This window comes from Octopus sinensis, linkage group LG6 (assembly GCF_006345805.1).
Source record: "Octopus sinensis linkage group LG6, ASM634580v1, whole genome shotgun sequence".
Lineage (NCBI taxonomy): Eukaryota > Metazoa > Mollusca > Cephalopoda > Octopoda > Octopodidae > Octopus > Octopus sinensis.
In genome coordinates, this window is record NC_043002.1 from 47,423,028 (window position 1) to 47,448,960 (window position 25,933).

At 34.1% G+C, this 25,933-nt stretch overlaps 1 protein-coding gene across 14 annotated transcripts in view; it reads right to left on the reverse strand.

Annotated features, from left to right (window-relative positions):
- Positions 1-3,276: 3,276 nt before the first annotated feature.
- The window catches only part of LOC115213470 (agrin), a 771,489-nt gene continuing 748,832 nt past the window's right edge, over positions 3,277-25,933 (reverse strand). For all 14 annotated transcript variants that reach the window (XM_029782456.2, XM_029782458.2, XM_036503873.1 and 11 more), the window contains 8 exons: positions 19,778-19,895; positions 17,572-17,683; positions 17,068-17,184; positions 15,940-16,126; positions 15,194-15,266; positions 11,267-11,506; positions 9,183-9,286; positions 3,277-3,627 (listed from right to left, as the gene is read on the reverse strand). In XM_029782456.2, the coding sequence (XP_029638316.2) occupies positions 3,479-3,627; positions 9,183-9,286; positions 11,267-11,506; positions 15,194-15,266; positions 15,940-16,126; positions 17,068-17,184; positions 17,572-17,683; positions 19,778-19,895 (1,100 nt within the window). In that variant the 3' untranslated portion in view covers positions 3,277-3,478. The remainder of the gene's footprint in view (positions 3,628-9,182; positions 9,287-11,266; positions 11,507-15,193; positions 15,267-15,939; positions 16,127-17,067; positions 17,185-17,571; positions 17,684-19,777; positions 19,896-25,933) is intronic.

The window sequence follows — 25,933 nt, forward strand, 5'->3', positions numbered from 1 at the left end:
TGAGGGCTCTTTACTTTCATTGTCCAGTCATAGGGAAATATTGCTTTGCTTGAAAACTAGAAAGGACCTGGTTGTAGAAAATCTGCCTCAATGAATTCCACTTGACCCATGCAAGCATAGGAAAGTGGACATTTAAACAATGATGTGAGGAAGGTGATTACACACACACTCACGTACCCACTTATACGTACACACATGAGTTCTGATCAATAAGTATCCAGGCTGGTGCTATAAAAACAAATTTGGCATTTAATCTTCTTCAAAGTAGTCCCCTTTTGAAGCCATGTACTTATTAATCCAGTGCTATTTCCATTAATGGAAGCATTCCTGGAGTTCACTTTCTGGGATTATTGGCAGCTGCCTCATCGCATACACTTCGATTTCTTCAAGATCACATCCTGAAATCTTCTTCCTTTGAAGCAGGATTTGATTTTTGGAAAGAGGAAAAAGTTGGAAGGGGTGAGATCTGGGGAATACAGTGGCTGTCAGACCTGAGGAATGCTGAGCCACGCCAAAAACTGCTGCACAAGCTGCACTGAATGGGCAGGTATGTTGTCAGCTGAAAGTAGTTTTGGCACAACCTTGGCAGACAAAGGTCTCATATCTAAATCTTCAGTGATAATGAACTAAACTGAACTGTAACTAATCTGCACATCCTCTGATAACTCACGGATGGTGATTCAATGATTTCCCATCACAGCTGCATTCACATCTGCAATGTTTTTTCAGTTCTGTTGGTTGCAGGTCTCCCAGAACGTTTGTCACATCTACATTTTTTCGGCTCATATACTTACTCCTATCTATAAACTTTCTGAAACTTTGTTTAGGCCTCTGAGTAGGTATCACCAAACTTTGTGGCAAAATTTGATGCAGATTCATGGTCAATATGACAATCACATGCTACACACGTTCCTTGCACATACTGCAGTAAACAATGGAAGTGAATTAGAATGTTAAAAACTTAGTGTGCATGCACAGCAGAGTTCAAGGTGTCAATCAGTGCCAAGCAGCTTCATTACTATGGCAACAGTCCAGATACTTATTGATCAAACCACATATATATGTGCACACACACACCAAACAAACATATATATATATATATATAAATATATATGCACACCTACAGACAAACACACACACTTAAACTGATATATACTGATGAATCAAGATATAATAAGCTACGTATTACTTCTCATATAGATGAAAGAAATGACTTTTGCATTAGATAGAATATAGGTGAGTATTGAAGGAAAACCAATTTAAATAATTTTCTCTCATAATGATAACACTTTAGGTTGCAGACTTCATGTTTATAATGTATCAACCATAAATTAGTCATTTTCTGCTTCGTGAATTGTGAAAGGGGTATTCTTAGATTATCTTCTTAAAAACAACTATCAAACATAATTTTCTGTTATTGAGATAGCTTTAAAGCATATGTGCATGCATAGCTATGTGGTAAAAAGTTTGCTTTTCAACCACATGTTTATGGGTTCAGTCCCACCACATGACAGCTTGGACAAGTACCTTGTTTGTAATCCTGAGCCAACTTATGTCTCATGAGTAAGTGTAATACATGGAAACTGTGCTAAACTTTATATATATGCATATATGTATATATATATATATATATATATATACACACACGGAGCCATACATGCACACATACACACATTCATATATGTATGTATGTTTGCATGCATATATGTGTGGAGCATGTGTGTGTCTGTGTAAATGTTACATTTGCATGCTTCACATGAAAAAGTGCAGAGCAATAAATGGTTAAGTTTGTTTTCATTTGGCTAGTAACAAATTATCTGCTGGCTCTGTGTTTTCGAATATACATAGAATAAGAGATGCCTTATTAAAAAAGTAAAAAATGTTTAGTTACAAGAAAGCCATCTAGTTGTAAAGAAATTCTCCTGATAATTATCTGACCCATGTTAGCTTACTTAAATAACTACAAATAAATTAATACTGAAAGTAAAAATGTACATATTTTGACTACAAATTAAATTCTAATTTATTATTATTTTTATTTTATATTAAAATTTAAGGTTAGATAGAGTTGATTCAAGTTAAACATCATAGTTTCAAGCTTAAACTGAACTGATCTTGTAAGATTATCAACATAAATACAACACAACAAAATATAATGAAATTGTAATAAGTTTTGATTTAATTGCTGGTAATTCTGGTTGATAGTTAGGTAAATATTTTCACTTGAATTCTTCAGATTGTTTCAGTTAAGTTGATAAGCATCTTACTTTATATATATTTTTAAAAAATCAGAAAAAGTCCTGTGAAATAGAAAATGAAATCACCAATAACTATGTGTTCAATTTCGGTGTATACATATGTATATGCATGTATATATATGTGTTATATATATATATATATATATATCATACAGACATACACACACACACACATAAATATGTGTTTGCTTTTATTTATAAGTACATTTATAGGCATGTGTGTGTATTGTACTGACATTCTCATGTATGCTTGTATATATGAATATATGAATTAGTTTAGATATATATATGTGTGTGTGTGCACATATATACAAAAAAATATATCTATATGTATGTAGTGTGTATGCATATATATGTGTATATGTATGTATATGTGAGTGCATATGTGTATATATATATATATATGTATGTATGTATGGATGTATACACAAACATGTAGGTGTGTATGTCCCTAGTTGTACATAATATCATCCATATACTTATATTCATGTAAATGTATATACATCACTCAGCAATATAAGTTGTGAACTACGTGAATGACTGTAAGCATATGTATATGCATGTATTTGTATATGAATGGGAGAGAGAGAGAGAGAGAGTGAGAGAGAAATAAATCCCCAGAATATTATAATGATAAATTGTTTTCTTATTATTAAAACAAAAAACAAAACCTGTTTGCAATTAATTGTGCAAGTTCACAGCAGCAAACATACATGTGTATATACTGTTTTATTTTAATAGTATATAAATTGAAGAATTCATACATATACATACATACATATATACATACATATATACATATATATATATATATATATATATACATACACATTTATTTATGTATGTTGTATATGTATGTATGTATATTCTTCTGTAAGGGTAAATAAAAGATGGATAAGGAAGAGCTGTTTGCTAATGTTGTGATATTTCCACCAACGATTAAAGATGATCCTTCAAATATGAAGGCTGATAAAACTTTAATAAAATTGTCTTTTGTTTTATTTTTTGTTTGTTTTGAGTTTTTTTAATCAACAATTTATTTTTCTTTTCATTTTTCTTTTTTGTTTTTGTTTTTCTTTTTTTTTTTTGGTTTTTGGTTTGTCTTGTAGCAGTATCTTATAATTTGTCAAAAGATAGGCCTGGCACAACCATTAAGAATAGAGTCTAAATTGTGCACAAGAATGAAACCTATCCACAAGGACCAGACAAAAAAGACGTCATTAACTGCAATATGCAATAGGGCTACTGTCGTCTTTTCTATCTGACACCAAGTTTAGACGTTGATCATCCACTTCAACAAAATCCATACAACCTTCAAATCCAACATAGTAATCTTTTGGAAGTCCCATTGGAAGGTTCTTTTTGCCTCCTGGAGGAAAAAAAAATTATATATTAAAATAACAGTCAAACATACAAAAATATGGAAATTTACAATACAAATTTAATAAAGAAAATACTGTGTTATTAATATAAAAGAAATATATAGTATTTTTGAAGAAAATAATATATATATATATATACACACACACGCGCGCGTGTGTATGTGTGTATGCATATGTGCTGCCAAGTCTGTTAATACTGCAATACACACACACTTTGAAACTGTCTAATTTTCCTCTCACTCACTTTCCTATTGCCCTTATCTTTATCCACTCATCCAGCTGTATCATTTATGCCATCCATTAGTACAGACCTCATTTAATTTCTATTTTCCCTACTATAAAGCTCATCACTTCACTTCTGCAGCCCATCTTGACATCTATGTATAGGGGATTAAATTGGACCAACTGTGTTAAGTATACTTTGCATCCCTCCTTCCCCTCTTATACTTGTCACATCAACTGCATTCATTCTGTCTGCTGTTATACTCATCTTCTCCCACATACCCTGAGTTTCAGCTTTTGCTTTACCTCCTGGGTCACATTGCCTTTTATCATCACCCTGTCCTCTTGGTCATGCTGACTTGATTATATATACTTATCTCAGAGTACCCTTGTTCACTCATTCACCTATCACACATTCCCTTTATCACTTTCAATCATGCCCATGTCAATTAGACCCCTTGTTCTGTAGAGAGGTTGAGTAGTTATATGCTGGCATGAGGACTCTTTAGTCCGGTTGGGGACCTACTATGCTTTGTTTAGTCTTGTTTAGAACAAGACAAAATAATATCTACATTGTGTGCTTGAGCAAGACACTTTATTTCATGTTGCTCCAGTCACTCAGCTGGTAAAAATGAGTAGTACTTGTATTTCAAAGGGCCAGCCTTATCACACTGTGTCACGTTGAATCTCCCTGAGAACTATGTTAAGGATACACGTGTCTGTGGAGTGCTCAACCACTTGCACATTAATTTCATGAGCAAGCTGTTTCATTGATTGTATCAGCTGGGACCCTAATCATCATAACCGACAGAAGGCTCCTCCTATATACAGTTGCGGCCAAAATGTTCAGAACAGCATTGTTTTCGTCAGAAAAGTAAGTATAAGTTTTTATCAAAGTAGTTTTATATTCTATAATTTTCACAGACAATAAATACAATATTAATTGTTATTGTCTTAGATTTTGGTGTAATTTGAGGGGATAATACAAAAGTTAAGGATGATTTAGTGATTTACTGCAAAACCCATGGCGGCCAAAATGATCAGTACGGTTGAAAAAATAACAAAATAATCAAAAATGACAGAGAATACTGGAATTATTTAATATTTAGTGTGAAGCCCTTTAGCTTCAATCACACTCTGACATCTTTGACTGCATGAGGAAATTAAATTTTCAATTTCTTGCTGGGTGATCTTATTCCATTCTTCCTGAAGGGCATTCCATAATCACTCAGTTGTTTTAGGATTTCTGGCTTTCGAACGTTCTCCTAGAATATTCCATACGTTTTCAATAGGATTGAGATCTGGGCTTTGAGTAGGCCAATCCATAACAATAACCTTTTCAGCCTTAAGGAAGTTCATGACCACCTTAGCCTTGTGACATGGGGCATTGTCCTGCATGAATATGGGTGGTCGCTTAGTTGAATTTCTCAGCACAGGCAAGACATGATCTTTTACAAGTTGTTTATAAACTCCTGCATTTACCTTTCCATGTAATCACACCAAAGGGCTCACACCATCTCCAGATATCATCCCCAAACCATGACACTTCCTCCACCGAATTTAACACTAGTCATAAGGCATTTAGGCGACAATTTCTCACCTACTTTTCTACGAACGTACCTTTTCCCATCTGAGCCAAATAACATAAACTTAGATTCATCACTGAAATGCACCGTTTGCCATTTTTCTTGAGACCACAACACATGTTTGGTTGCAAAGGTAAGATGACACTTTTTATTCTTGGAGCTGATCAGTGGCTTCACTGCAGGTGCTCTTGCTTGTAGGTCATGTTCAACTAAACGACGAGATACAGTTTTTCGAGATAAAGTTTTCTTCAATACAATGCTCATTTTCCGAGAAACAGCAGCAGCAGTTTTAAATCTGTCCTTTTTAACCAGCTTTACCATAGCACGATCTTCTCTCTTGGTCGTTTTTCTTGGCCTATCTGTAAACTTTCTTGCTTCACACGAACCACAATCATCGTAGACCTTAAGAATACCGTGTACAACACTTTTTGACTTGTTAACAATCTTTGCAATAGATCAAATACTTAAATTATCCTTCCTTCGAAGCTTAATAATCTGCTGACGAATTGGTAACGGAGTAAGTGGCATTATATTAACAAAGTACACTGCAAATATTCTTACTAATGTTTAGTAAACGAACCGTCATGTAAACAAATTCAAAACATTAGAGTTCGACGGTTAAATATCCTAAAACACGGAGTAAAAGCAACCGTTCTGATCATTTTGGCCGCCATGGGTTTTGCAGTAAATCACAAAATCATCCATAACTTTTGTATCATCCTCTCAAATTACACCAAAATCTCAGGCAATAACAAATAATATCGTATTTATTGTCCGTGAAAATTATAGAATATAAAACAACTTTGATAAAAAATTATATCTACTTTTCTGACGAAAACAATGCCGTTCTGAACATTTTGGCCGTCATTGTATATATATATATATATATACATGTGTGTGTATATATATATATATATATATACATACACATGTGTGTATGTCAGTATGTTTAGTGGCATTTCATCTGAGTTTAAATTCCACCAAGAGTGACTTTGCCTTTCATGTTGTTAGGAAAAGTATCTAGTTGTAGAAGTCAAACCAGAAACATATCACTTACAAGAAACCTGCAAGTTCTATGGAGACCTCTGATCAATTTAGGTATGCAGTATCCCTAATACATTGTTTTAATTACTTGTTTCAGCCATTTGACTGCAGCCATGCTGGATCACTGTCTTGAAAGGTTTTAGTTGAACAATTGACCTCAGGACTTATTTTTAAAGCCTAGTGCTTATACTATTGGTCTTTTTTGCCAAATTGCTAAATTATGGGAACATAAACATGCCAACATCGGTTGTCAAGTGATTGTGGAGGGAACAGACACAGACACACACACATATATACAATGGGCTTCTTTCAGTTTCCATTAACCAAATCCACTCACAAGGCTTTGGTTGGCTTGAGGCTATAGTAGAAGACACTTGTCCAAGGTGTCATACAGTGGGACTGAACCTGGAACCATGTGATTGGGAAGCAAGTTTCTTACCACACAGCCATGACTGTGCCGATCCACACAGCCACAACTGCACCTATGTTAATTTTGACTGTAGTTACCCCTCTATCTCCTGTCAGCATGGAAAGTAGACAGAAAACAATGATGATGACAACAATGCAACCACTGCTGCCATCATCAATGTAGGTGGCAGGGATAATGACAACAAAGAGGAATTAGCTGTACTAACTCTATTGAGTTAGTTGTAAACTAGATGAATATGATTTAGCAGTCATTCATAAACAAAGTATAATATTAGTATAGAGTGTTGAATCATTGATCCTCTGTTTGGTAATATATCATCATTGCCATTTAACATTCACTTTTCTAAGCTAGCATGGGTCAGATGGAACTTGTTGAGGCTGATGTTTGACGACCCAGATGTTCATCTTGTTGCTAACCTTCATTTGTTTCCAAGCAAGCTAATTTTTCCCCATGACCTGACATGTTTTTCATGAATGATTGAAAACAAACAACATTGCTTGTTTATAACTATCATGTTTATGCTTGTTTATAACTATCATGTGATGTCAAAACAAGGAGACACTCATATGCGCACGCACACATACACACATATTATACATACATACAGACACACACACACACATATAAATATACATACACACACACTGTATAAGTGTCTTCTATGATTGTTACACAGTGGGATTGAAACTGACTGGGAAGCAAACATCTCATCCATATAGCCATGTCAACCCTGTTATGAATTTATCCATTCGTAAAGCTCAGTCAATTTTCATTGGTTGCTTTTTTAATGTAATCTATGTTTTAAATTATGTCAATGCTAAATCAAAAAAATATAACTGTAATTATAAAATATAATTATAGTTATAAAATAAACATCTTGAGAACTTTAGTCATGAATGGCTGCTGTTCATTAAGATTTCAGATTAAATTAAAGGATCATATAATATTTTAAAGCATTTTTAAGGCTTAGTCTAAAGTAAGAAGTGCTTTTTTAATGACCCGTTATCAGGCTGAGTAGATTTTTTTTTTTAAATCACGATTTTGTTTGCCATTGGCACAATATTTATTTCTAATATAGATAATGTAAGCAAAAAACTTTTGTTAGAAAATTGATTACACTCTCTTTTACTCATTATTCTTTTACTTGTTTCAATCATTTGACTCTGGCCATGCTGGAGCACCACCTTTAGTCGAGCAAATTGACCCCAGGACTTATTCTTTGTAAGCCTAGTACTTATTCTATTAGTCTCTTTTGTCAAACCACTAAGTTGCGGGGCGTAAACACACCACCATCGGTTGTCAAGCAATGTTGGGGGGACAGACACAAACACATAAACACACACATACACACATATATATACATATATACGACGGGCTTCTTTCAATTTCTGTCTACCAAATCCACTCACAAGGCTTTGGTCAACCCAAGGCTACACTAGAAGAGACTTGCCCAAGGTGCGACACAATGGGAATGAACCCGGAACCATTTGTTTTCCTTTTGTCAGTAATTGTTATTTGTTACTTGTTCCTAATTAGAAATTAAAGGAAATGACTACTATTCTTTTCAAACTTTGCTTTGGTGTCCTGGACATCAATGTTTTGAAACTGATCTATTTTTCATTACATTTCGGACAGATTCAGTGCTGAGTTGTTCAAGCAAGAATACCATTATAGCAAATATTCTGCTCAATACCACAGATTTGCTTGTCAGTTGCTTGACCTTAACCACTTGAGCATGTTCCTTAGTGGCTGACAATATGTGCATCTTTGATGACAAGGAGGTGTAGTGGTGGAGCATCATAACCACGTGTTGTGATGGATTCTTTAGGTTGGAATAAATGTAGGAAAAGGAAAATTTGGAGGTAATATTAGCCATTTTTCATACTTTCTAGGAGTAAGCAAATAGGAAATAACAATTGCTACCCATGGACAAAAATCGTGTTATTTAATAATAGAGAAGCTGTTGAAAATAAGCATGCATATATATATAAAAGATACAGAAATAATTTATTCTCAAATGCATGATAATGTTAATACAATAGCATGAACAGCATAAACTATCCAAATATTACAGGAAAAAATTGTAATATATGTATTAGCATTATCATGTATTTGAGAATAAATTATTTCTGTATCTTTCAATACATCTCAACACTTCTCAAGCAAACTTTGTTTACTTTCATCTTAAGTTGAAGGTATATATATATATATATAATGCCACATTCAATACCCAGCAAATTAAAAAAATGTTAACATTTACCTATCCATAATTCTCCATCTGTGTCCAGTTTCGTAGCCCCACTAAGTGAAGACCTTTTGATTGGAACAGCATCATCTACTCTAAGAATTCCTTCTTCTTGGTTTCTGTTAGAAATAAAAAAATAATTTTAGGAAATTAGGTAAATAAGAAACACAAAAAAAAACAGCAAAAAAGCAATTTATTTCTGTCAATAAGTTAGATTTATTTTTTTTTTTTACAAAAATGATTAAACTATTATAGATTTTCAGGAATTTTTTAAATATTAAAAATGTCCTCATTTATGTAATTTGCATATTAGTAGGAAAAGTTTTTGTGTTTTGTTGGTGTGAAGTGGTTTCTTAGGTTAATGAAACTGAAGTAGATAATGCAGTAGGTGATTTGGTAGTTATTCAAGGACAAACATTTCAATAGTATAGCTAATGTGTTGATGTAGTTGGTGAGATTATAATTAGTGCAAGTGATGTTACAGTTATTGAAGGTCTACAGAAAAGGTGGTATTACAGGCAATGTAGAAGATACAGCAAATGTTGATATATAATTAATGAAGCTGATGGTAACAGGTGTTGTTATAGCTAATATAGGTGATATAGTTAGTAGGTCTTTTTGCTGTTTAACCTGAGATTAACTCTGATTGAGCAGAGATATGATCAAAGGTATTGCAGTCATGACTCTCCTGTGTTTTTAGAGTTACCTACATTTACACACTTTTTACTGTCTCCTTTCTTTACTCAAAATGTAAGCTGAGAAATATTTGGTATCTAAACAACTAATTAACTAATACAAACTTTTATATATTACAGATTTATTTATAACAAATAACTTTCTCATACAATCAATCAATTTAATTCATATACTCTTTACTCTTTTACTTGTTTCAGTCATTTGACTGTGGCCATGCTGGAGCACCACCTTTAGTCAAGCAAATCGACACCAGAACTTATTCTTTGTAAGCCTAGTACTTATTCTATCGGTCTCTTTTGCCGAACCACTAAGTTACAGGGATGTAAACACATCACCATTGGTTGTCAAGCGATATTGGGGGGGGGGACGAACACAGACACACAAACATATACACATACATATATATATATATATATATACGATGAGCTTCTTTCAGTTTCCATCTACCAAATCTACTGATAAGGCTTTGGTTGGCCCAAGGCTATAGTAGAAGGCACTTGCCCAAGGTGCCATGCAGTGGGACTGAACCCGGAACCATGTGGTTCGTAAGCAAGCTACTTACCACACAGCCACTCCGTAATTATATATAATGATTAAATCCTCTTATTTTCCTGATATTTACAAAGAATTTTATATATTTAATAACCAAAGGATCATTTAATCTACCTATCCAGAGATACATCTAGTTCAATTATAACAAGCACTGGCCTCAGTATTCAATCTATTACATCAAGTAACTACAAAGAGGCTACCTTACTTGTTCATAAAGTAGTATAGAACAGTAATAGCACTTGTTGCTTTTACAATTATTAACAAAACTAGTTTATCTATAGATGACTGTAGTCTGTGAATGCAATGCTAACTAATCCTGATTCTATTGACTTCTACTTTGAGAACATAAGCAAACAATAGAAGCACTTCCTTGTTCAGTATGGTCACAATTGATGTAATTTCAAAAGACTAAAACTCTAAGCCAACTATGCATTTCTCATTGTTATTGTTGTTGCTCTTGTTAAAAGCCCTGATAAGACTTCATTTAGCAGACCTGCAGATAAGTGATAGCTAATCAAAATATAAAATCAATAATATGACCATTATCATTATAGGGCATATAGTCCTTTAATTCTGAGACTGTTGAAAGTAAAGAAAGAGAGAATTGGGTGCTAAACTAACCCTATTATTACTACATTCCAGTTGAAATATAATGCCTTTGTTTCAATTTATTTTGAAAATAATGAAGAATTTAGTAAATTAAATGTGGGTCTTTAGAACATACATCAACATGAAATGTTTATGAAATTTTAGATCATTATAAGACAAAAAGATTTTATCAGAGAGCCAGGAGCAGTCTCAGGCAAGTTTGTATCAAAAGGTTGGAAAGGAGAAATAGATTGTCTAAATACCTTTCTACTTCAATGACATGCCATTCATTATTTTTAATTTTTAATGTAGAACGAATAATATGGAGGTTTTCTTCTGTTTGAGCTCCAAGGTTGTAACTCAGTTGCATTTTCCCTTTCACGAGTGCCACAGCAAAATAATCTTGTCGTACAGTATTGCCTTGGTTCATTATGAACAAGAGTCCACTTCTCTTCTTACTTTTAAAGCGTAGACGGAATTTATTGGCTTGTTGAGAAGTTTTTCTGAAAATGAATGTTGATAAATATGACAGGATTAAAACAAAGATTGGTGAAAAGGAAAGAGATGATCAAAAATAGTTGTTTTTGTTGTTGTTAAATAGCCCTTGGTAAACCACAATCAACAGATAATTCTTTCTAATTTTTGTACAAGGCCAGCAATTTTGAGGGAAGGGGATCTCAGTGCTATTTGAACTTAGCATGTAAAAAACCCAGAAGAAATGCTGCTATGCATTTTGTCCAGTACAATAATGATTCTGTCAGCTCACTGTATAGGATTTGCACATAAGGCCTTAGCTTCAAGATCATCAATAATATATAGCAAGAATGATGATGATGACAATGATGATACCAATGCAATGTTAATTTACAACCTTCTTTCAGCATGTGTAGTCACGTGATGTCATAACAGGTGCTGTTATAGCTAATATATATAACAGGTGTTGTTATAGCTAATATACATAATAGGTGTTTTTATAGCTAATATACATAACAGGTGTTTTTATAGCTAATTGCCCTTCCTTTAAAAGAACAGGGAAAAATACCTTATCTTTTATCTCTGAATATCCTTGCCCATGGGCATTAACAATTGCTTTCAATTCTCCTAATCAACTTCCCTTCGTTAATATGTTTGCAATTTAGTAACTACAATTATTATTTCTTTTTTTTTTATCTCACTTCTAACTTTAACTCCCACCCTCACTTTTAAAATTTGAAATTTGTCAACCTCTTTGCATCCCATAATCCTAGCATTATTATAAACCATCTTATGGTGGTGAGCTGGCAGAATCGTTAGCGCACTAGATGAAATGCTCAGCGGTATTTTGCCTGTCAGTACATTCTGAGTTCAAATTCTGCTAAGGTCGACATTGCCCTTTCATCCTTTCAGGGTCAACAAATTAAGTACCAGTGAAACACTGGGGTTGATGTAGTAACTAGTCCCCTCCCCCCAAATTTCAGGCCTTGTGCCTTTAGTCAAAAGGATTATTATTAACCATCTCGTTCTCTTTCATTTTCCTGATCTTTACCTTCTCCATTTCTTATTTTACAAATTTGCTAACACTCATTGACTACACTAGTCTGCATGATTTTTTTATTGGCTGTATGGTATCTTTTTCTGAATATATATGAAAAATAATGAGTCATTGTGATTTTTATTCATCTCTATCACATCAGGTTGTCAAGTTATACAGAGACATTACTTTTCTCTTTTTGTATAACATAAGTAAATAATAAATTACCGTATATTGACTTAAATGTTAAATCTAATATATTTTTCTTTATTTTCAGTCTGTGAATATGTCTAGAGGCTGAATCAATTTACCAGATATATTCTACTATGTCTGAGGACAATTCACCCCTTCAAATTCCCAGAGAAATATTACTCCTTTGTTGAAGCACTGCTATTTAGCTTATTTTAGCTGCAAACTGGGAGACCAGGACAAGCCATTTGCATCTCACAAAGCTTGCAAGAGTTGCATCAGTAAGCTTCAAATGTGATCAGTTGGAAAACTTTAATGTATGCTCTTTGGCATACCAATGGTATGGAAGGAGCAGATGAACCACTGCTACTTTTGTATGACTAAAGTAGCTGGATTCAACAAGAAGACTAGAGATCACATAATATACCAAAATATTCCTTCAGCAATAAAGCCTGTTCCACACTCAGGTGAGATTCCTGTACCTGTGCCACCCGAGACAAAGGAAATTTCATCAGAGTCTGATATTGGTGATACTAATGAGATGGAAGTAGACTATGAGCCATCAACAAATGAAGATCCCAAATTCTTCAACCAAGTTGAGCTCAATGACTTGGTTAGGGACCTTAACCTTCCAAAAGAAAGTACACCGTTACTTGGCTCTAGACTGCAGGAACACAAGCATCTAGCTCCTGGAACAACATTTGTTTGATGCCATCATCATAAAACAGAGTTCACTTAGTTCTTTAAGAAAGAGGATTCTTTAGTTTTCTGTTCAAATATTTCTGGCTTTCTTGAACACATGGGGATGTTGTGCAAAGCAGATGAATGGAGGCTCTTTGTTGATTCTTCTAACAGAAGTTTAAAGGCTGTTCTTCTCTACAATGGCAACACTGCTGCATCTGTGCCAATTGGCCATAGTGTCCAAATGCCAGAAACTTACGAAAATATGAAGACGGTAATAACTGCAATCAAGTACACAACCACAATTTTCTTATTTGTGATTTAAAAATTATTGCTTTCTTACTAGGTCTTCATGGGGAATAGACTAAGTATCCCTGTTTTCTATGTCTTTGGGATAGTACGGCAGACAGAAGCACTATGAACAAAAAGACTGGCCACCAAGAACCAGCTTCTTACCTGGAAATCACAATGTGAAAGCTGTGCCACTAGTTGACCTCCAACTCCAAATTCTGCTGCCACCACTCCACATCAAATTAGGGCTTATGAAAAATTTTGCAAAGGCCCTGAACAAGAATGGAGCTACCGTCAAGTAACTGGAGTCAAAGTTTCCTTGTATAAGTGAAGGCAAGCTAAAAGCAGGAATCTTTGTTGGTCACTAGATTTGGGAATTGATGAGGAACAAGCATTTTGAGGAAGCATTAGCAGGTGTCGAAGTGAATGCCTGGTTTTCCTTCAAGAAGGGTGTCCAAAACTTCTTGGGAAACAGCAGCTCCCCAGAATATGAAAAAATGATCCAATACCTGATATCAAGTTTCCAAAAACTTGGGTCTAGAATGAGTGTAAAGATGCAATTTTTGCACCTACATCTTGACTATTTTCCCAAGAATTGTGGGGACTGCAGGGAGGAACTAGGAGGGTGGTTCCATCAAGACATTTGCACCATAGAAACTCGATACAAGGGCAAATGAAATGTTAACACAATGGTGGATTACTGCTGGTCATTGAAACGTGATGGTCCTGCTGCACAGCACAAATGGAAATCAAAGTGGTCCTCCTTCCTTTGAATCAATATGTAGGCTAACCATTAGGAGCATATTTTTTTACATTCATTTGGTTTGATGTTGATAATTTTGATTCATTTCATGATGAACGTGGTTCATTTCATGTTGATTTGGAAAACATATTTTCTTAAAAGTAACAGAATGTACATTTCCTTGATTACTTGCTTCATTTTAATAAAGCAATGAGTTATTAAAAATTCACGTTTTATTATTATTAATTTGTATTTTATTCAGCATCCTCATGTGACAGAGCAAAATGGTTTAGAGATTAAAATCAGCACCCCAAGAATATGTAACATGATATCCATGAATAAATTTTTTTCCCAAATGCAAACCAGTGTTAATTAATTTAACTGTCAAACGCATAAAGTTTGTAACTTCCTCTTCCTTTATTATTTACTATTCTTATGCTATTTCTCTCTCCTTTGCTCTCTTTTTCTGTTTCTTCCCTATTCCTCCTCTCTCCCGCTCTTTCCCACAACTCCTTATCACTTCAGTACAATCAGAAAATAGCTTCCCTATAAAAGGCTCTGCATATAACAATACACTTTTTTCTACAACCTCATGACAAATCAATTTATTCCACCGTCAGCAGATTATACATATTGATTGCTAATGTAGACCATCACTAATTTCCTTGGATCCCACTTTACTTTAGAACTTAATCAGTTAAAACCTTTAGAAACTTGAAGGTGCTCAAATAGAATTAGGAAGGTAAAATATAGTACAATTACAATAAAACCACTTACTTATGATCTAGTCCATTTAGATATGCTAAAAATGTATCTCCTTCAAATTTCAGTTGAGATTTTGTTTCAATAGCTGTGGAATAGAATATGCACAGAGATTAACAATTGAATAATAATAAAAAAAAACAACGTATATTGTTCTTACCCATTATTCTGATTCAAGATAATATATATGGAAATTGATAATTTAAATCAAGAGATTTCATTTCAACACCCTTTCATTACTATATTTTTGTTGAAATATACCACTTCATTTTAATTGATCTTGAAAGTAGTTATATATCAAGCAAAAATAACTGATTATTAAACTGTTGTTTGAAATGTAAGGCAACATGTAATTTCGAAGGTTTTAATTTGGATCATTTTAAACAGGAAGTTTGTATCATAGAACCAGGGGTGGTATAAGTAAGTTAATATCAAAATAGTTATGACTTATAACAAGTTGGAAGATAAAATTGACTATAGAACAGTGTTTATTAATTTCCTATTACTTTAAATTATTTTAGAAAAATGCATATGTATGTCAGTGTATATGTAAGAAAGAGGTTTATGATTGACATGTATAGACATTTGTGTGAGTGTATTTGTTGTGAGAATAAGAGAAAGATGCATAAAAATAAGTATGTAATATTGTATGAAGCAGAAGGAAAGAAAAAGAGCAAAAGGGAGAAAAAGAGTTAAGTTTATGTGAGTGTATATTGAAAGAAAATTAACATCAAGTTTTGAGTGTTCAAGTATTTACAAACCATTTTGGCATTTGTGACCAGTGAACTGTTTATGACATCGGCATTCAGCAATATGAAGCTTTGGAACACAGATGCCACCATTTAAACAAGGATTCTTTTTGCAGGGAGGACCTTTATATTTGGTGACTCCTTTTGTCTCTATAGCATCTGTGATTAGGTTATCATATAGTTTGTCATTAATGTAGACCTGAAATAATAAAATATATGATATTTTCAAAATAGGCATAGGCATTGCTATGTATTTAATATTTCAACCATTTCATGAGGCCCCTCTCCTTCTATCATACAAGCATTGACAGTGGAAAGTCTTAAATTAGGAAAAGAAGTTGTTTTGTTTAGCCCTAGGTAGCCCTGATTTGGAGCCTCATGATGAACGGCGTTCCAGCAATTAATCATTGCATCTTTTGTTCTAATCTAGTCTGCATTTTCTATATGTTCCTCATATTCTAAAATGACAGGTTGTGTTGTTACAGTTGGTTGTATGATTGCCTGATGATGCTTGAGAAGTGCTCAAACTTGAAATCTCTTTCTATGTGTGCAGCCCTATTATGACAGATGTTACTCTCATTAATGTTACAATTTAATCTGTTGTGCTATATTGTTAGTTGTTAGCTAGATGCTCTTCCCATTGTCAGCTACTAGCAAATTGAACTGGATGTAATTATCATGGCATTGATGTTACAGTTGTCTTGCAAAACAAAGGGTTCTCTTCAGTCTGGAACTATTTCAATTGTGGTAATTTTTCTACATGAGTTACCTTTAGTTACACTTATGGAGCCATGTCACTTCGGTGTAGTAGGGCAAAAACTTCTATATTACTAGTGGAACTTTTTGGACTGCTTAGCTTGCTAGACAGTTTATCTTCATGTCAATGTTAGTGCAGTCATTTCTCCTTTATGTACATGCTGATATCTTTAATTCCAAGCTGTTCTCTCAGATCACTTACATACTACTTTCCATACACAAGTCAAAGCTGCAAATCCAATGGATCTGCAATGGATTCATATTTTCATATCCAAGTACATGGTAATTATTTATCATGCTTAATCTTTCTAAATAATTAGAATTACTTAATAACTAAGACATTTAATTAAACACAAAACTGTTGTATGAAGTAAATGGTTTTACCCGTTGAATTGCACCATTCAAGCCTTTTTCAATGTTGGTATCACTCGGAACATCAAATATATCTCGAAAACCACCAATAAATATTCTTTGAGCTAAGTTTAATTTGGTAACTACACCCTGCAAAGTGATAAGACATATTTTATTGACAATGTACTTTATTATAAAATTTAAAGAAGTTAAAAATATAGCATTTCTGTTTTATGAGCTTTGTGAAATTATTTACTGAAGTATTGTTGACAATCAGTATCTAGCAAGATATACTTTGAAAAGAAAAAAATTTTCTTTAGCCTGACTTATTTAAAATGATATGATACAGAATGAAATTTTACAAAATGAAGAAAATAAGTATTTCTACAAATGCCAAAAATTTGTAACTAAAATGTTTACAACAATGAAGAATGAAGCTTTTTACAAATTTCATATGGACAAAGAAAAAAATAACAGTTTCTGTAAAAATGAAGACTATATCATATAGCTATTTTGATACACTTTAAAATAACATACATCTGATTTTCCATCAGCAGATTTTTCATTATCAATAATCATTTCAATGGTTCGGTGGTGTCTTTTAATAACAACATTGTGCCAACTGTCTAATGATATTCTTTGGGAGCTCCTGTGGAAAAAGTAAACATATAGCTTTAGAAAATTTGCATGCAGACAGATGCAAGTAAGGGCTCACGAACATATGCACTCTCAGACACAGTTTGATAGACATTTTCTAGCATATTCATATATTTATATATGTGTGTGTGTGTGTGTGTATGTGAGGAGAAGTCAAAAATTATCCACATTTTCACCATAATATATCTTTATTATTGTCACATTACCTACTGTACATGCATGCTTATAGTTGGTACTATTGTGGTCAAGTGATCAAAGTTTGAGCCTGATCATACTATTTTTCTTTCAGGCTTTACAGTGTAAGCATAGCCACTCCACTAGCAACACGTACCAAAGAAGAACAAAGAGTAGTGATCTGATTTCTCTGGTTGGAAGATGTGTCAGGTGCTGAAATTCATCAGAGGCTTTAAGCACAATATAGGGACAGTGCACTACCATGTAGGAGTGTGTTTGTGTGATTGAGAAGTTTAAAAGTGGCTGGACAAGCATGATACATGAAGAGAGATCAGGACACCCATCAACCTCTACCACTGACAAGAAGATTCAGCAAGCTTCAGAGATGGTAATGGTGAACTGGTTCACCATTACCATCTCTCAGATCACTGCTCTTTGTTCTTCTTTGGTGCACATTGCTAGTGGAGCAGCCATGTTTACACAGTAATGCCAGAAAGAAAAATGGCACAACCAGGCTCAAACTGCAATCACGTGACCACAACAGTACCAATGATAAGCATGGAGCAATGTTCAGGTTTACCCATTGATTTTTATATTTTCTACTAACATACGTACATATGTATGTATATCTCTCCTGACACATGGGAAGGCATAGCTATTGATCGTAGTAGGTGGAGAAGGATTGTGCACGAGGGGACAGCCACTTTTGAGAAATCTCGAGTTGCACATGAGAAAGTAAGGTGGGATGTCAGGAAGGGCATCACTGTTACACTTCCAGAAGGGTCTTCCTTTGATTCTGACATGCAATGTCTGTGCAAGACCCTGCCTCAGTAAAGCTGGACTCATGAGTCATCTTCGTAGTCATAAAACGAGACAGATGAGTGACAACCTGGCCACTGGTGGTGGTGTAACACACCATACTAATCATATCTGTCGGGCATGTGGAAGAGAGTGTAATTCGGCAGGAGGACTTAAACGACATGCAAAGGTACATGAAGCCCAGTTACAACTACAGCCAGCTATTACCAGTAAAGGTTTTAGTTGCCAATTTTGTACAAGACATTGTAGATCTTTAGCTGGGCTAAAAAAATCACATTCGATCACAGCACCAGTAACAGTTAAGCTTCGTGCAATGGCCATACTCGATAAAGAGGGGGCAGCCATAATAATGTATGTATGCATGTATATATATATATCGCCATGATAGATCGGTAGCCACTACACATTCTTTATTTTCTCTCTTTGTTTCTTTCTGTGTCCCTTTCTGTGGAAGAGCGTAGGCTTGAAATGTTTAAGACATTTTCACTTCTTGAGCATTAAACTAATACATCTGTTTGTTGTCTACACCACCTGTGTTCGTCTTTTGTGTCTTTTGTGAATTCTCCCTATATATATATATATATATATATATATAGGTGAGAGAGTTGGTGTGTGAAATCACGTTGTTGGATGTATAAAAAATAAAAAAGAGTGAAAAAACTACAGAAAGCTTGTGTTATAAGGTTAAAGAATATATTTAAGTCATTATGTTAGAAAAATGTTATAAAATTTTGTGTATAGTAACATAGTTTTTGGAGAAATAACCCATTTCATATAGTCTTTTCAAATTTCTCAAATTATAACACAAGCCTTCTGTAGTTTTTTCACTCTTTTTTATTTTTCTTATATATATATATAATATATATATATATATATATATGTGAGTATATGTATGTGTGCGTGTGTATATATATATATATATATATTATATATATATATAAACCATGCTATTGAAGAACAAACTTAAAAACAAAGTATTAAAAGTCATGCATACATGCATGCACACACTCATACACAAATCAGTTGTTTGTGTGATACCGCCACTTTAGAAAAGCAATTCTATAAAACAACTTCAACAGAAAAATATACATACCTAACTTTAGTTGTACCTCCTCCTAAATTGAATGAAAATTCTACGTAATAGTTTTCCAAATTAAGAGCAATAAAATCGCCTTCACCTCCACTGTATTGACTGGCATAAAAAAGCATTCCTGTGAGAGATAAATAAAACAGATATGGACATTGTTAACATATATGTTTGATTGCATATATATATATATATATATATATATATATATATATATATATGTATATGTAAAAACAAAATAAACTGCCAAAAAATTAATAAATGAGTAAAATAAAAAATGAAAAATACACAGAGTTGTATGCACACACTTATATGTATATGCCTACACAAATAGGACACTGTACACACACAAAATACATATCAAGAAATATACATGTATTTTCAAGAAGGGTGCGTGAAAAAAAAAAAAACGAAATAAAACCTGAGTGGCCAAGACAGAGAAAGCAGATATTTTACTGCTTGCCTTTCAGCTATGTTGAGTTGTCAATAGAAAGAAAAATTTTTACTGCTTGCTTTCAGTCATAGTAAGAGCAGTGATGTTAATTGCTTTGTATTCTATTATTTTTGAGAAGGGAGTCTAAAAAAGAGGGACAAAATGAGTGAATAATCAGGAAAGAGAAAGACAGAGAAAACAGATATTTTACTGCTTGTCTTTCAGCTGTGTTAAGCCAGCAGACACATTATCATCTTTTTATCTCTTGACGTGCAGATGTTTTTACTGTCATATGCAGCAGAGATCAAAAACTTGCTTATTCAGAGGACTTTCCTGAGACTTTCCTCAGTTGGACAGATTGAGATGAGAAATGCACATTTAGTCAAATTACAAGTTTGTTTTATTGCTTTCTGATATATTTCATACAATTTGATACCAAAGAGTACATATTCTATCTTTTATCTTCATCTTGTTTCAATCAGTAGATTGTGGTCATGCTGGGGTACCACCTTAAATAATTTTTAGTCTAATAAATCTACCCCATAAGTTTTTTAAAGCTTGGTGCTTATTCTTTTGGTCTCTTGTGCTGAACTGCAAAGTTACAGGAATGTAAACAGAGCAACACCAGTTGTCAAGCATTGGTGAAGAACAAACAGACACACACACGCACACACACATACCACAGGTTTTTTTCAGTTTCCCTCTATCAAGTCCACTTACAAATTTTTTCATCAGCCCAAGGCTGTAACAGAAGACACTAGTAGAAGACTGGACCTGGAACCATGTGGTTGAGAAGCAAACTTCTTACCACACATCCATGCTTGCTTTCTAAAAAGATTTAACCAACAGTATTTTTGATCCTTTCTTAAAACCTGAATTCAGTCATGTCACCTCAGAGTTTTCTTGACTATTGAACACATCAAGCAAAAAGAAGAAACTGACAATTTGTGTGCAGGATTAAAAAGTAAAGATTCCATCCATTCGTTCATGCCAAAGCCTTAAAATTTAGTTTTAAATATTTCAAGTTATTTAAGAAAGGTACGTAAAGAAGTAAAGTAGCACCTAAATTATCTATTAGCATAAAGCTTTTATTCATTAAAAGAAATTATAACCAAGGAGAATTTCTTATGCCTTCAATCAACCCCAAGATGGTAAAAGGGTTAATTAGTTCAGTTTAATCTCTACTTTCCCCAACTTTGAAACACATAAGAAAAGAGAAACCAAAGCTTAAGCTGAAAATCAAAACCGAAGTGGGCTGCAAAGAATGTCATCGTTATTTTGATCGAAAGTATTATGAATAGTCTGAGTGAATGAAAAAAATGACCCATTTTGAACAAATTTTTCTGTTTCCCATGTCTGTTAGTTTGTCAGTATAAGAACTCATTTTCTCAGCTATGAAGTGATATTGGAAATGAATATCACTTTCAAGTGATATTCAAAATGAAATCATTTAATTGTATAGCTGTTACAAGTGAAGGTGTAATTAAACCAATGATCGAAAAAAACAGCATTTGTTGCTGTTATGTTCGGTGAGACTACAGACCTTTGAATGAAATCTGAACTGTTATATGCTTTGTGATTTGATGAGAAGGAAAGGCTTCAAGAAAGGTTTAGGGGATAATTTAATGTCAGTAAAGACAGAAAAGTTGCATCACTAACAGAAGTTGCACATTGCTATACTCATTTACTTATTTTGGTAGTCTCTCAATCAGCTTCAAGAGTTCATGAATGTCGAATTTTCCAAACTTTAAAAAGAATTTCAGCGTTTTCCTCAAGGTCGACAGCTTGAATAGCACCTACTGAAGGAAATCATTGGAAGGTGATTTCCAAAGTTATATGTATGTTTCTCATGTCTTATTAACTACTTCAAAACGGTGTATTTAGATGGGGAAACTATTTTTGTTTTCAGACCGCCCATATCTCAAAGCATATATAATATTACATCTTTCATGGAAAACAGGTGGGGAGTGGGGGAACACGGGGAAATCCCCACTACACCTCTGTGGTGGTGGGCTGCATGCCCTAGTTTTCTAGTCACCCTTCACCACTGGTATGTTTGTATGTATGTATGTCTCTCCCTATATGTATAACACGGCTGTATATATATATATATATATATATATATATATATTCATATATGTAGACATACATATCAATATCTATATCTGTATATATTTAGAGTTGTAAAACAGCAAATAGTTTCCATAATTCATTCTAAGTTCTACTGCCAATTCAAAGATAGAAACACAAACATCACCGTCCACATAATTACTTAACATACTAAAATAGATAATTGATAAAGTTAAATGTGGTAGGTAATCTGTTTTATCAGGAAATAAAATTAATTCTGAACTTTTGCATATTAATTAAGATTATATGGATGATGTTAGTATTTTAATCATTGAAACTGCTATAGAATTTAAAAGGAAATTGTTGCTTTTCAATATTCTAGATATACAATAGCTTTGGACTATTGTTTTAGTCAATATGTATAGCAAGGAATTTAGTGTACAAGTAGGAGTCCACCAGAGATTGGCTCTTGGCTCCCTCTTGTTTATCACAGTCCTCTTGGCTTTTCCTTGGGAGCCCCTCTATGCTGATAACCTTGTTCTTATTGGTGAATCACTACTAGAACTAGAGAAGAAATTTCACATATAGAAGCAAAGTTTGGAATGAAAGGGCCTTCAAGTTAATTTAGTAAAGACTAAAGTCCTAATAATTAGGAAGACAGACAAATCACAGATTCTATCAGCGAGACGCCTCCACTTGATATGTAGAAAAGGCATCAGTAGAAACTCCATATGGTGTACCCAGTGCAAGCTGCGGACACATAAGGGGTGGAAGGTAAAGAGAGAAAGTAGCAGAAATATACAGAAAATAGACTCCCTGACATGTGTGAGAGAATCCTAGAAGTAATAGACCCTATCTTTTACTTAGGTGATCAAATTAGTAGTGCAGGAGGTGGTTCTGAAAGAATAAGAATGGGCTGGGCAAAGTTCAGAGAGCTGCTACTTCTGTTAATAACAAAGAGTGTTTCCCTTGGAATAAATGGCAGGTTTATGATGCCTGTGAATGAACAGCTATGCATGCATGCATGCATGTATGTATGTATGTATGTATGTATGTATGTATGTATGTATGTATGTATGTATGTATGTATGTATGTATGTATGTATGTATGTATGCATGCATGCATACATGCATGCATGCATACATGCATGCATGCATGCATACATGCATGCATGTATGTATGTAAGTATGTACGTATGTACATACGAATGTACATATGTATGTATGTCCATATGTATATGTGCATGAATGTCTCTCCACATATATGTGAACATATATGTAGCTATACTACAAGCTAGTGAGAGATGGGCTGTGACTACTGAGAGCATGTGCAGACTTGAAAAGACTGAAGTCAGCTGGATATTCTGCTGGATAGATGCTGTGGGAAGATCCTGTACACGCCCTGCGACTGAAAGTGAACTAATGGATTTCAATAAATAAGAACTGTGTGTAAGGTATCATTTGCAGTATTGGAATCAGACCCTAAATGTAAAAGATATTAAACTCCTGGCAGAGTCTAATTCTCAAAAAGGCGAGATGTGAGAGTTTCTCAAAAAGGGGAGATGTTGTGGGAGAATCCTGAACACCCCCATGTGACTGAAAGTGAACTAATGGATTTCAATAAATAAGGATTGAGTGAACTGTCAAGGGGGTTGACAGTGTTGGTCGACTGTATTGGTTACTGTGTTAGTGTGATGTGTGTTGGTTAATACATTTGAGTAGTATGGGGTGTGTTCTGTGTGAACATAATAATTCTGTGTTAGGGCATTTTAGATAATCCCAATCTAAATATTTTATTTTGGTAATACTATTTTACACCCACGTCATAACAATGGGTAAATGTCAGTATGCATATACAACAGAGTGTATGTGATCTGAGAGATAAAAATGAGTATATAAGGCATCAGATATAGTGTGCAAGAGAGAAAACTGTGCTTGTACAGTCATGTAATGCATATAGATGAAACAGCTGCATCAAGAAGTGCTGATCTCTAATTGTGGAGGAAATGTTTGGAAGAGGTAGACCCAAGAAGCCATGGGACAAAGTGGTGAGAAAGGATTTTCGTATGGGCCTCACAGAGGAGATACAAGGGTCCAAGATTTCTGGCAGTGATGAGAAATGTGTTGCGCATGTGCAACCAAATGGAATTAGGACACATTCAACAATTCATCCACCACATGCAGTTTTCTGGCTACTGCCAAAGGGACAGGACTAGAGTGTACAAAGAAGCCAGGGCTAAGTACAAGGTCATCATAGAGAATGATGCGAATGAGATCTGCCTGCTATACAGGAGTAAATACTGGAATAGCATAGAAAAGACCAAGAAGATAAATAAGGTCAACTCATGGTATGACAACACACACACGCACAAAATAAGCAAACACACGCACAGATAAGGATACACACCATAGAAGGACAAATGAAAACAAGAAGAGACACATGGGATGGAGAGTCACTGAAGAGGTCACAGGATGTGTGATGAAAGATTTCCAAAGGACATAAAATAAGAGCAATAATAAAATAAATCTGAAGTGAACACCGAATACATAGTGTGTGTTTATTTGACACAGTAAAAGAAAAGAAAATGACCATCCCAAAATATAAAGATATCTGCTCCAACTCATAATTTCACACTAACAATCTTGCAAAACAACTATATAATAGCTCATTTATCATACTCACAAGACATGAGAGTTATGAACGTTCAGTACGGACGTGATATTACACAATAAAGCAAACAACAAGTGTTATTCCTGGAAAAACATTATGCATGATTTAAAAAAAGGTAAAAAACAATTTAAATTCTCAGAGAGAGAGAGAGAGAGAGAGAGAGAGAGAGAGAGAGAGAGAGAGAGAGGGAGGAGAGAGAGAGAGTGTGTGAGAGAGAGTGTGTGAGAGAGAGGGAGGAGAGAGAGTGTGAGTGTGTGTGTGTGTGTGTGTGTGTGTGTGCATGTGTGTATAACAAGAATAGGCTTTTAAAGAATAAACTGTGATCTCATTTTACTTGCTGGGTCTTCTCACTTACAGCATGTCTCCAGAAGTCTCAGTCTCTTGTCATTGCTTCTGAGTGTGTGTTTGTGCATGTGAGTGTGTGTGTGTATGTGAGAATGTACGCGTGTGTGTGTGTCCATGTGTGTATAGCAAGAATAAGCTTTTAAAGTATGAGATGTCACGTAATCAAATTTTTATTTTTCTTATTTTACATTTTGTACCTATTTAACATCCTGCTTTCTTTTCTTATTTTTCTCAACTGCTTTTTCTCGGAATTTGTTTTGACCTAGAGTCAACACACCCATATCACAAGCCATATATGGTAATGTGTTGAATGCATTTAGTGTTTGTGATATATGATGAAACTGTTTGCTGTGTGTAGTAGAAGGAATGTTTTAACCTAGCATGAAGCAGTTATATATTCTGTACATATATATTTATATGTATATTTTATATATGTGTGAAGGGTGATGTAATGCAATTTATATAACTAACATGAGAACAAAACAGCTGTAAACTAAGGGAATAACTATTTTCTCACTTTATTTGTTTTATCTGATATGTATATGTATGCATATGTGTGTGTGTGTGTGTGTGTGTATGTATGTATGTATGTATGTATGTATGTATGTATGTATGTATGTATGAATGTATGTATGTTTATATA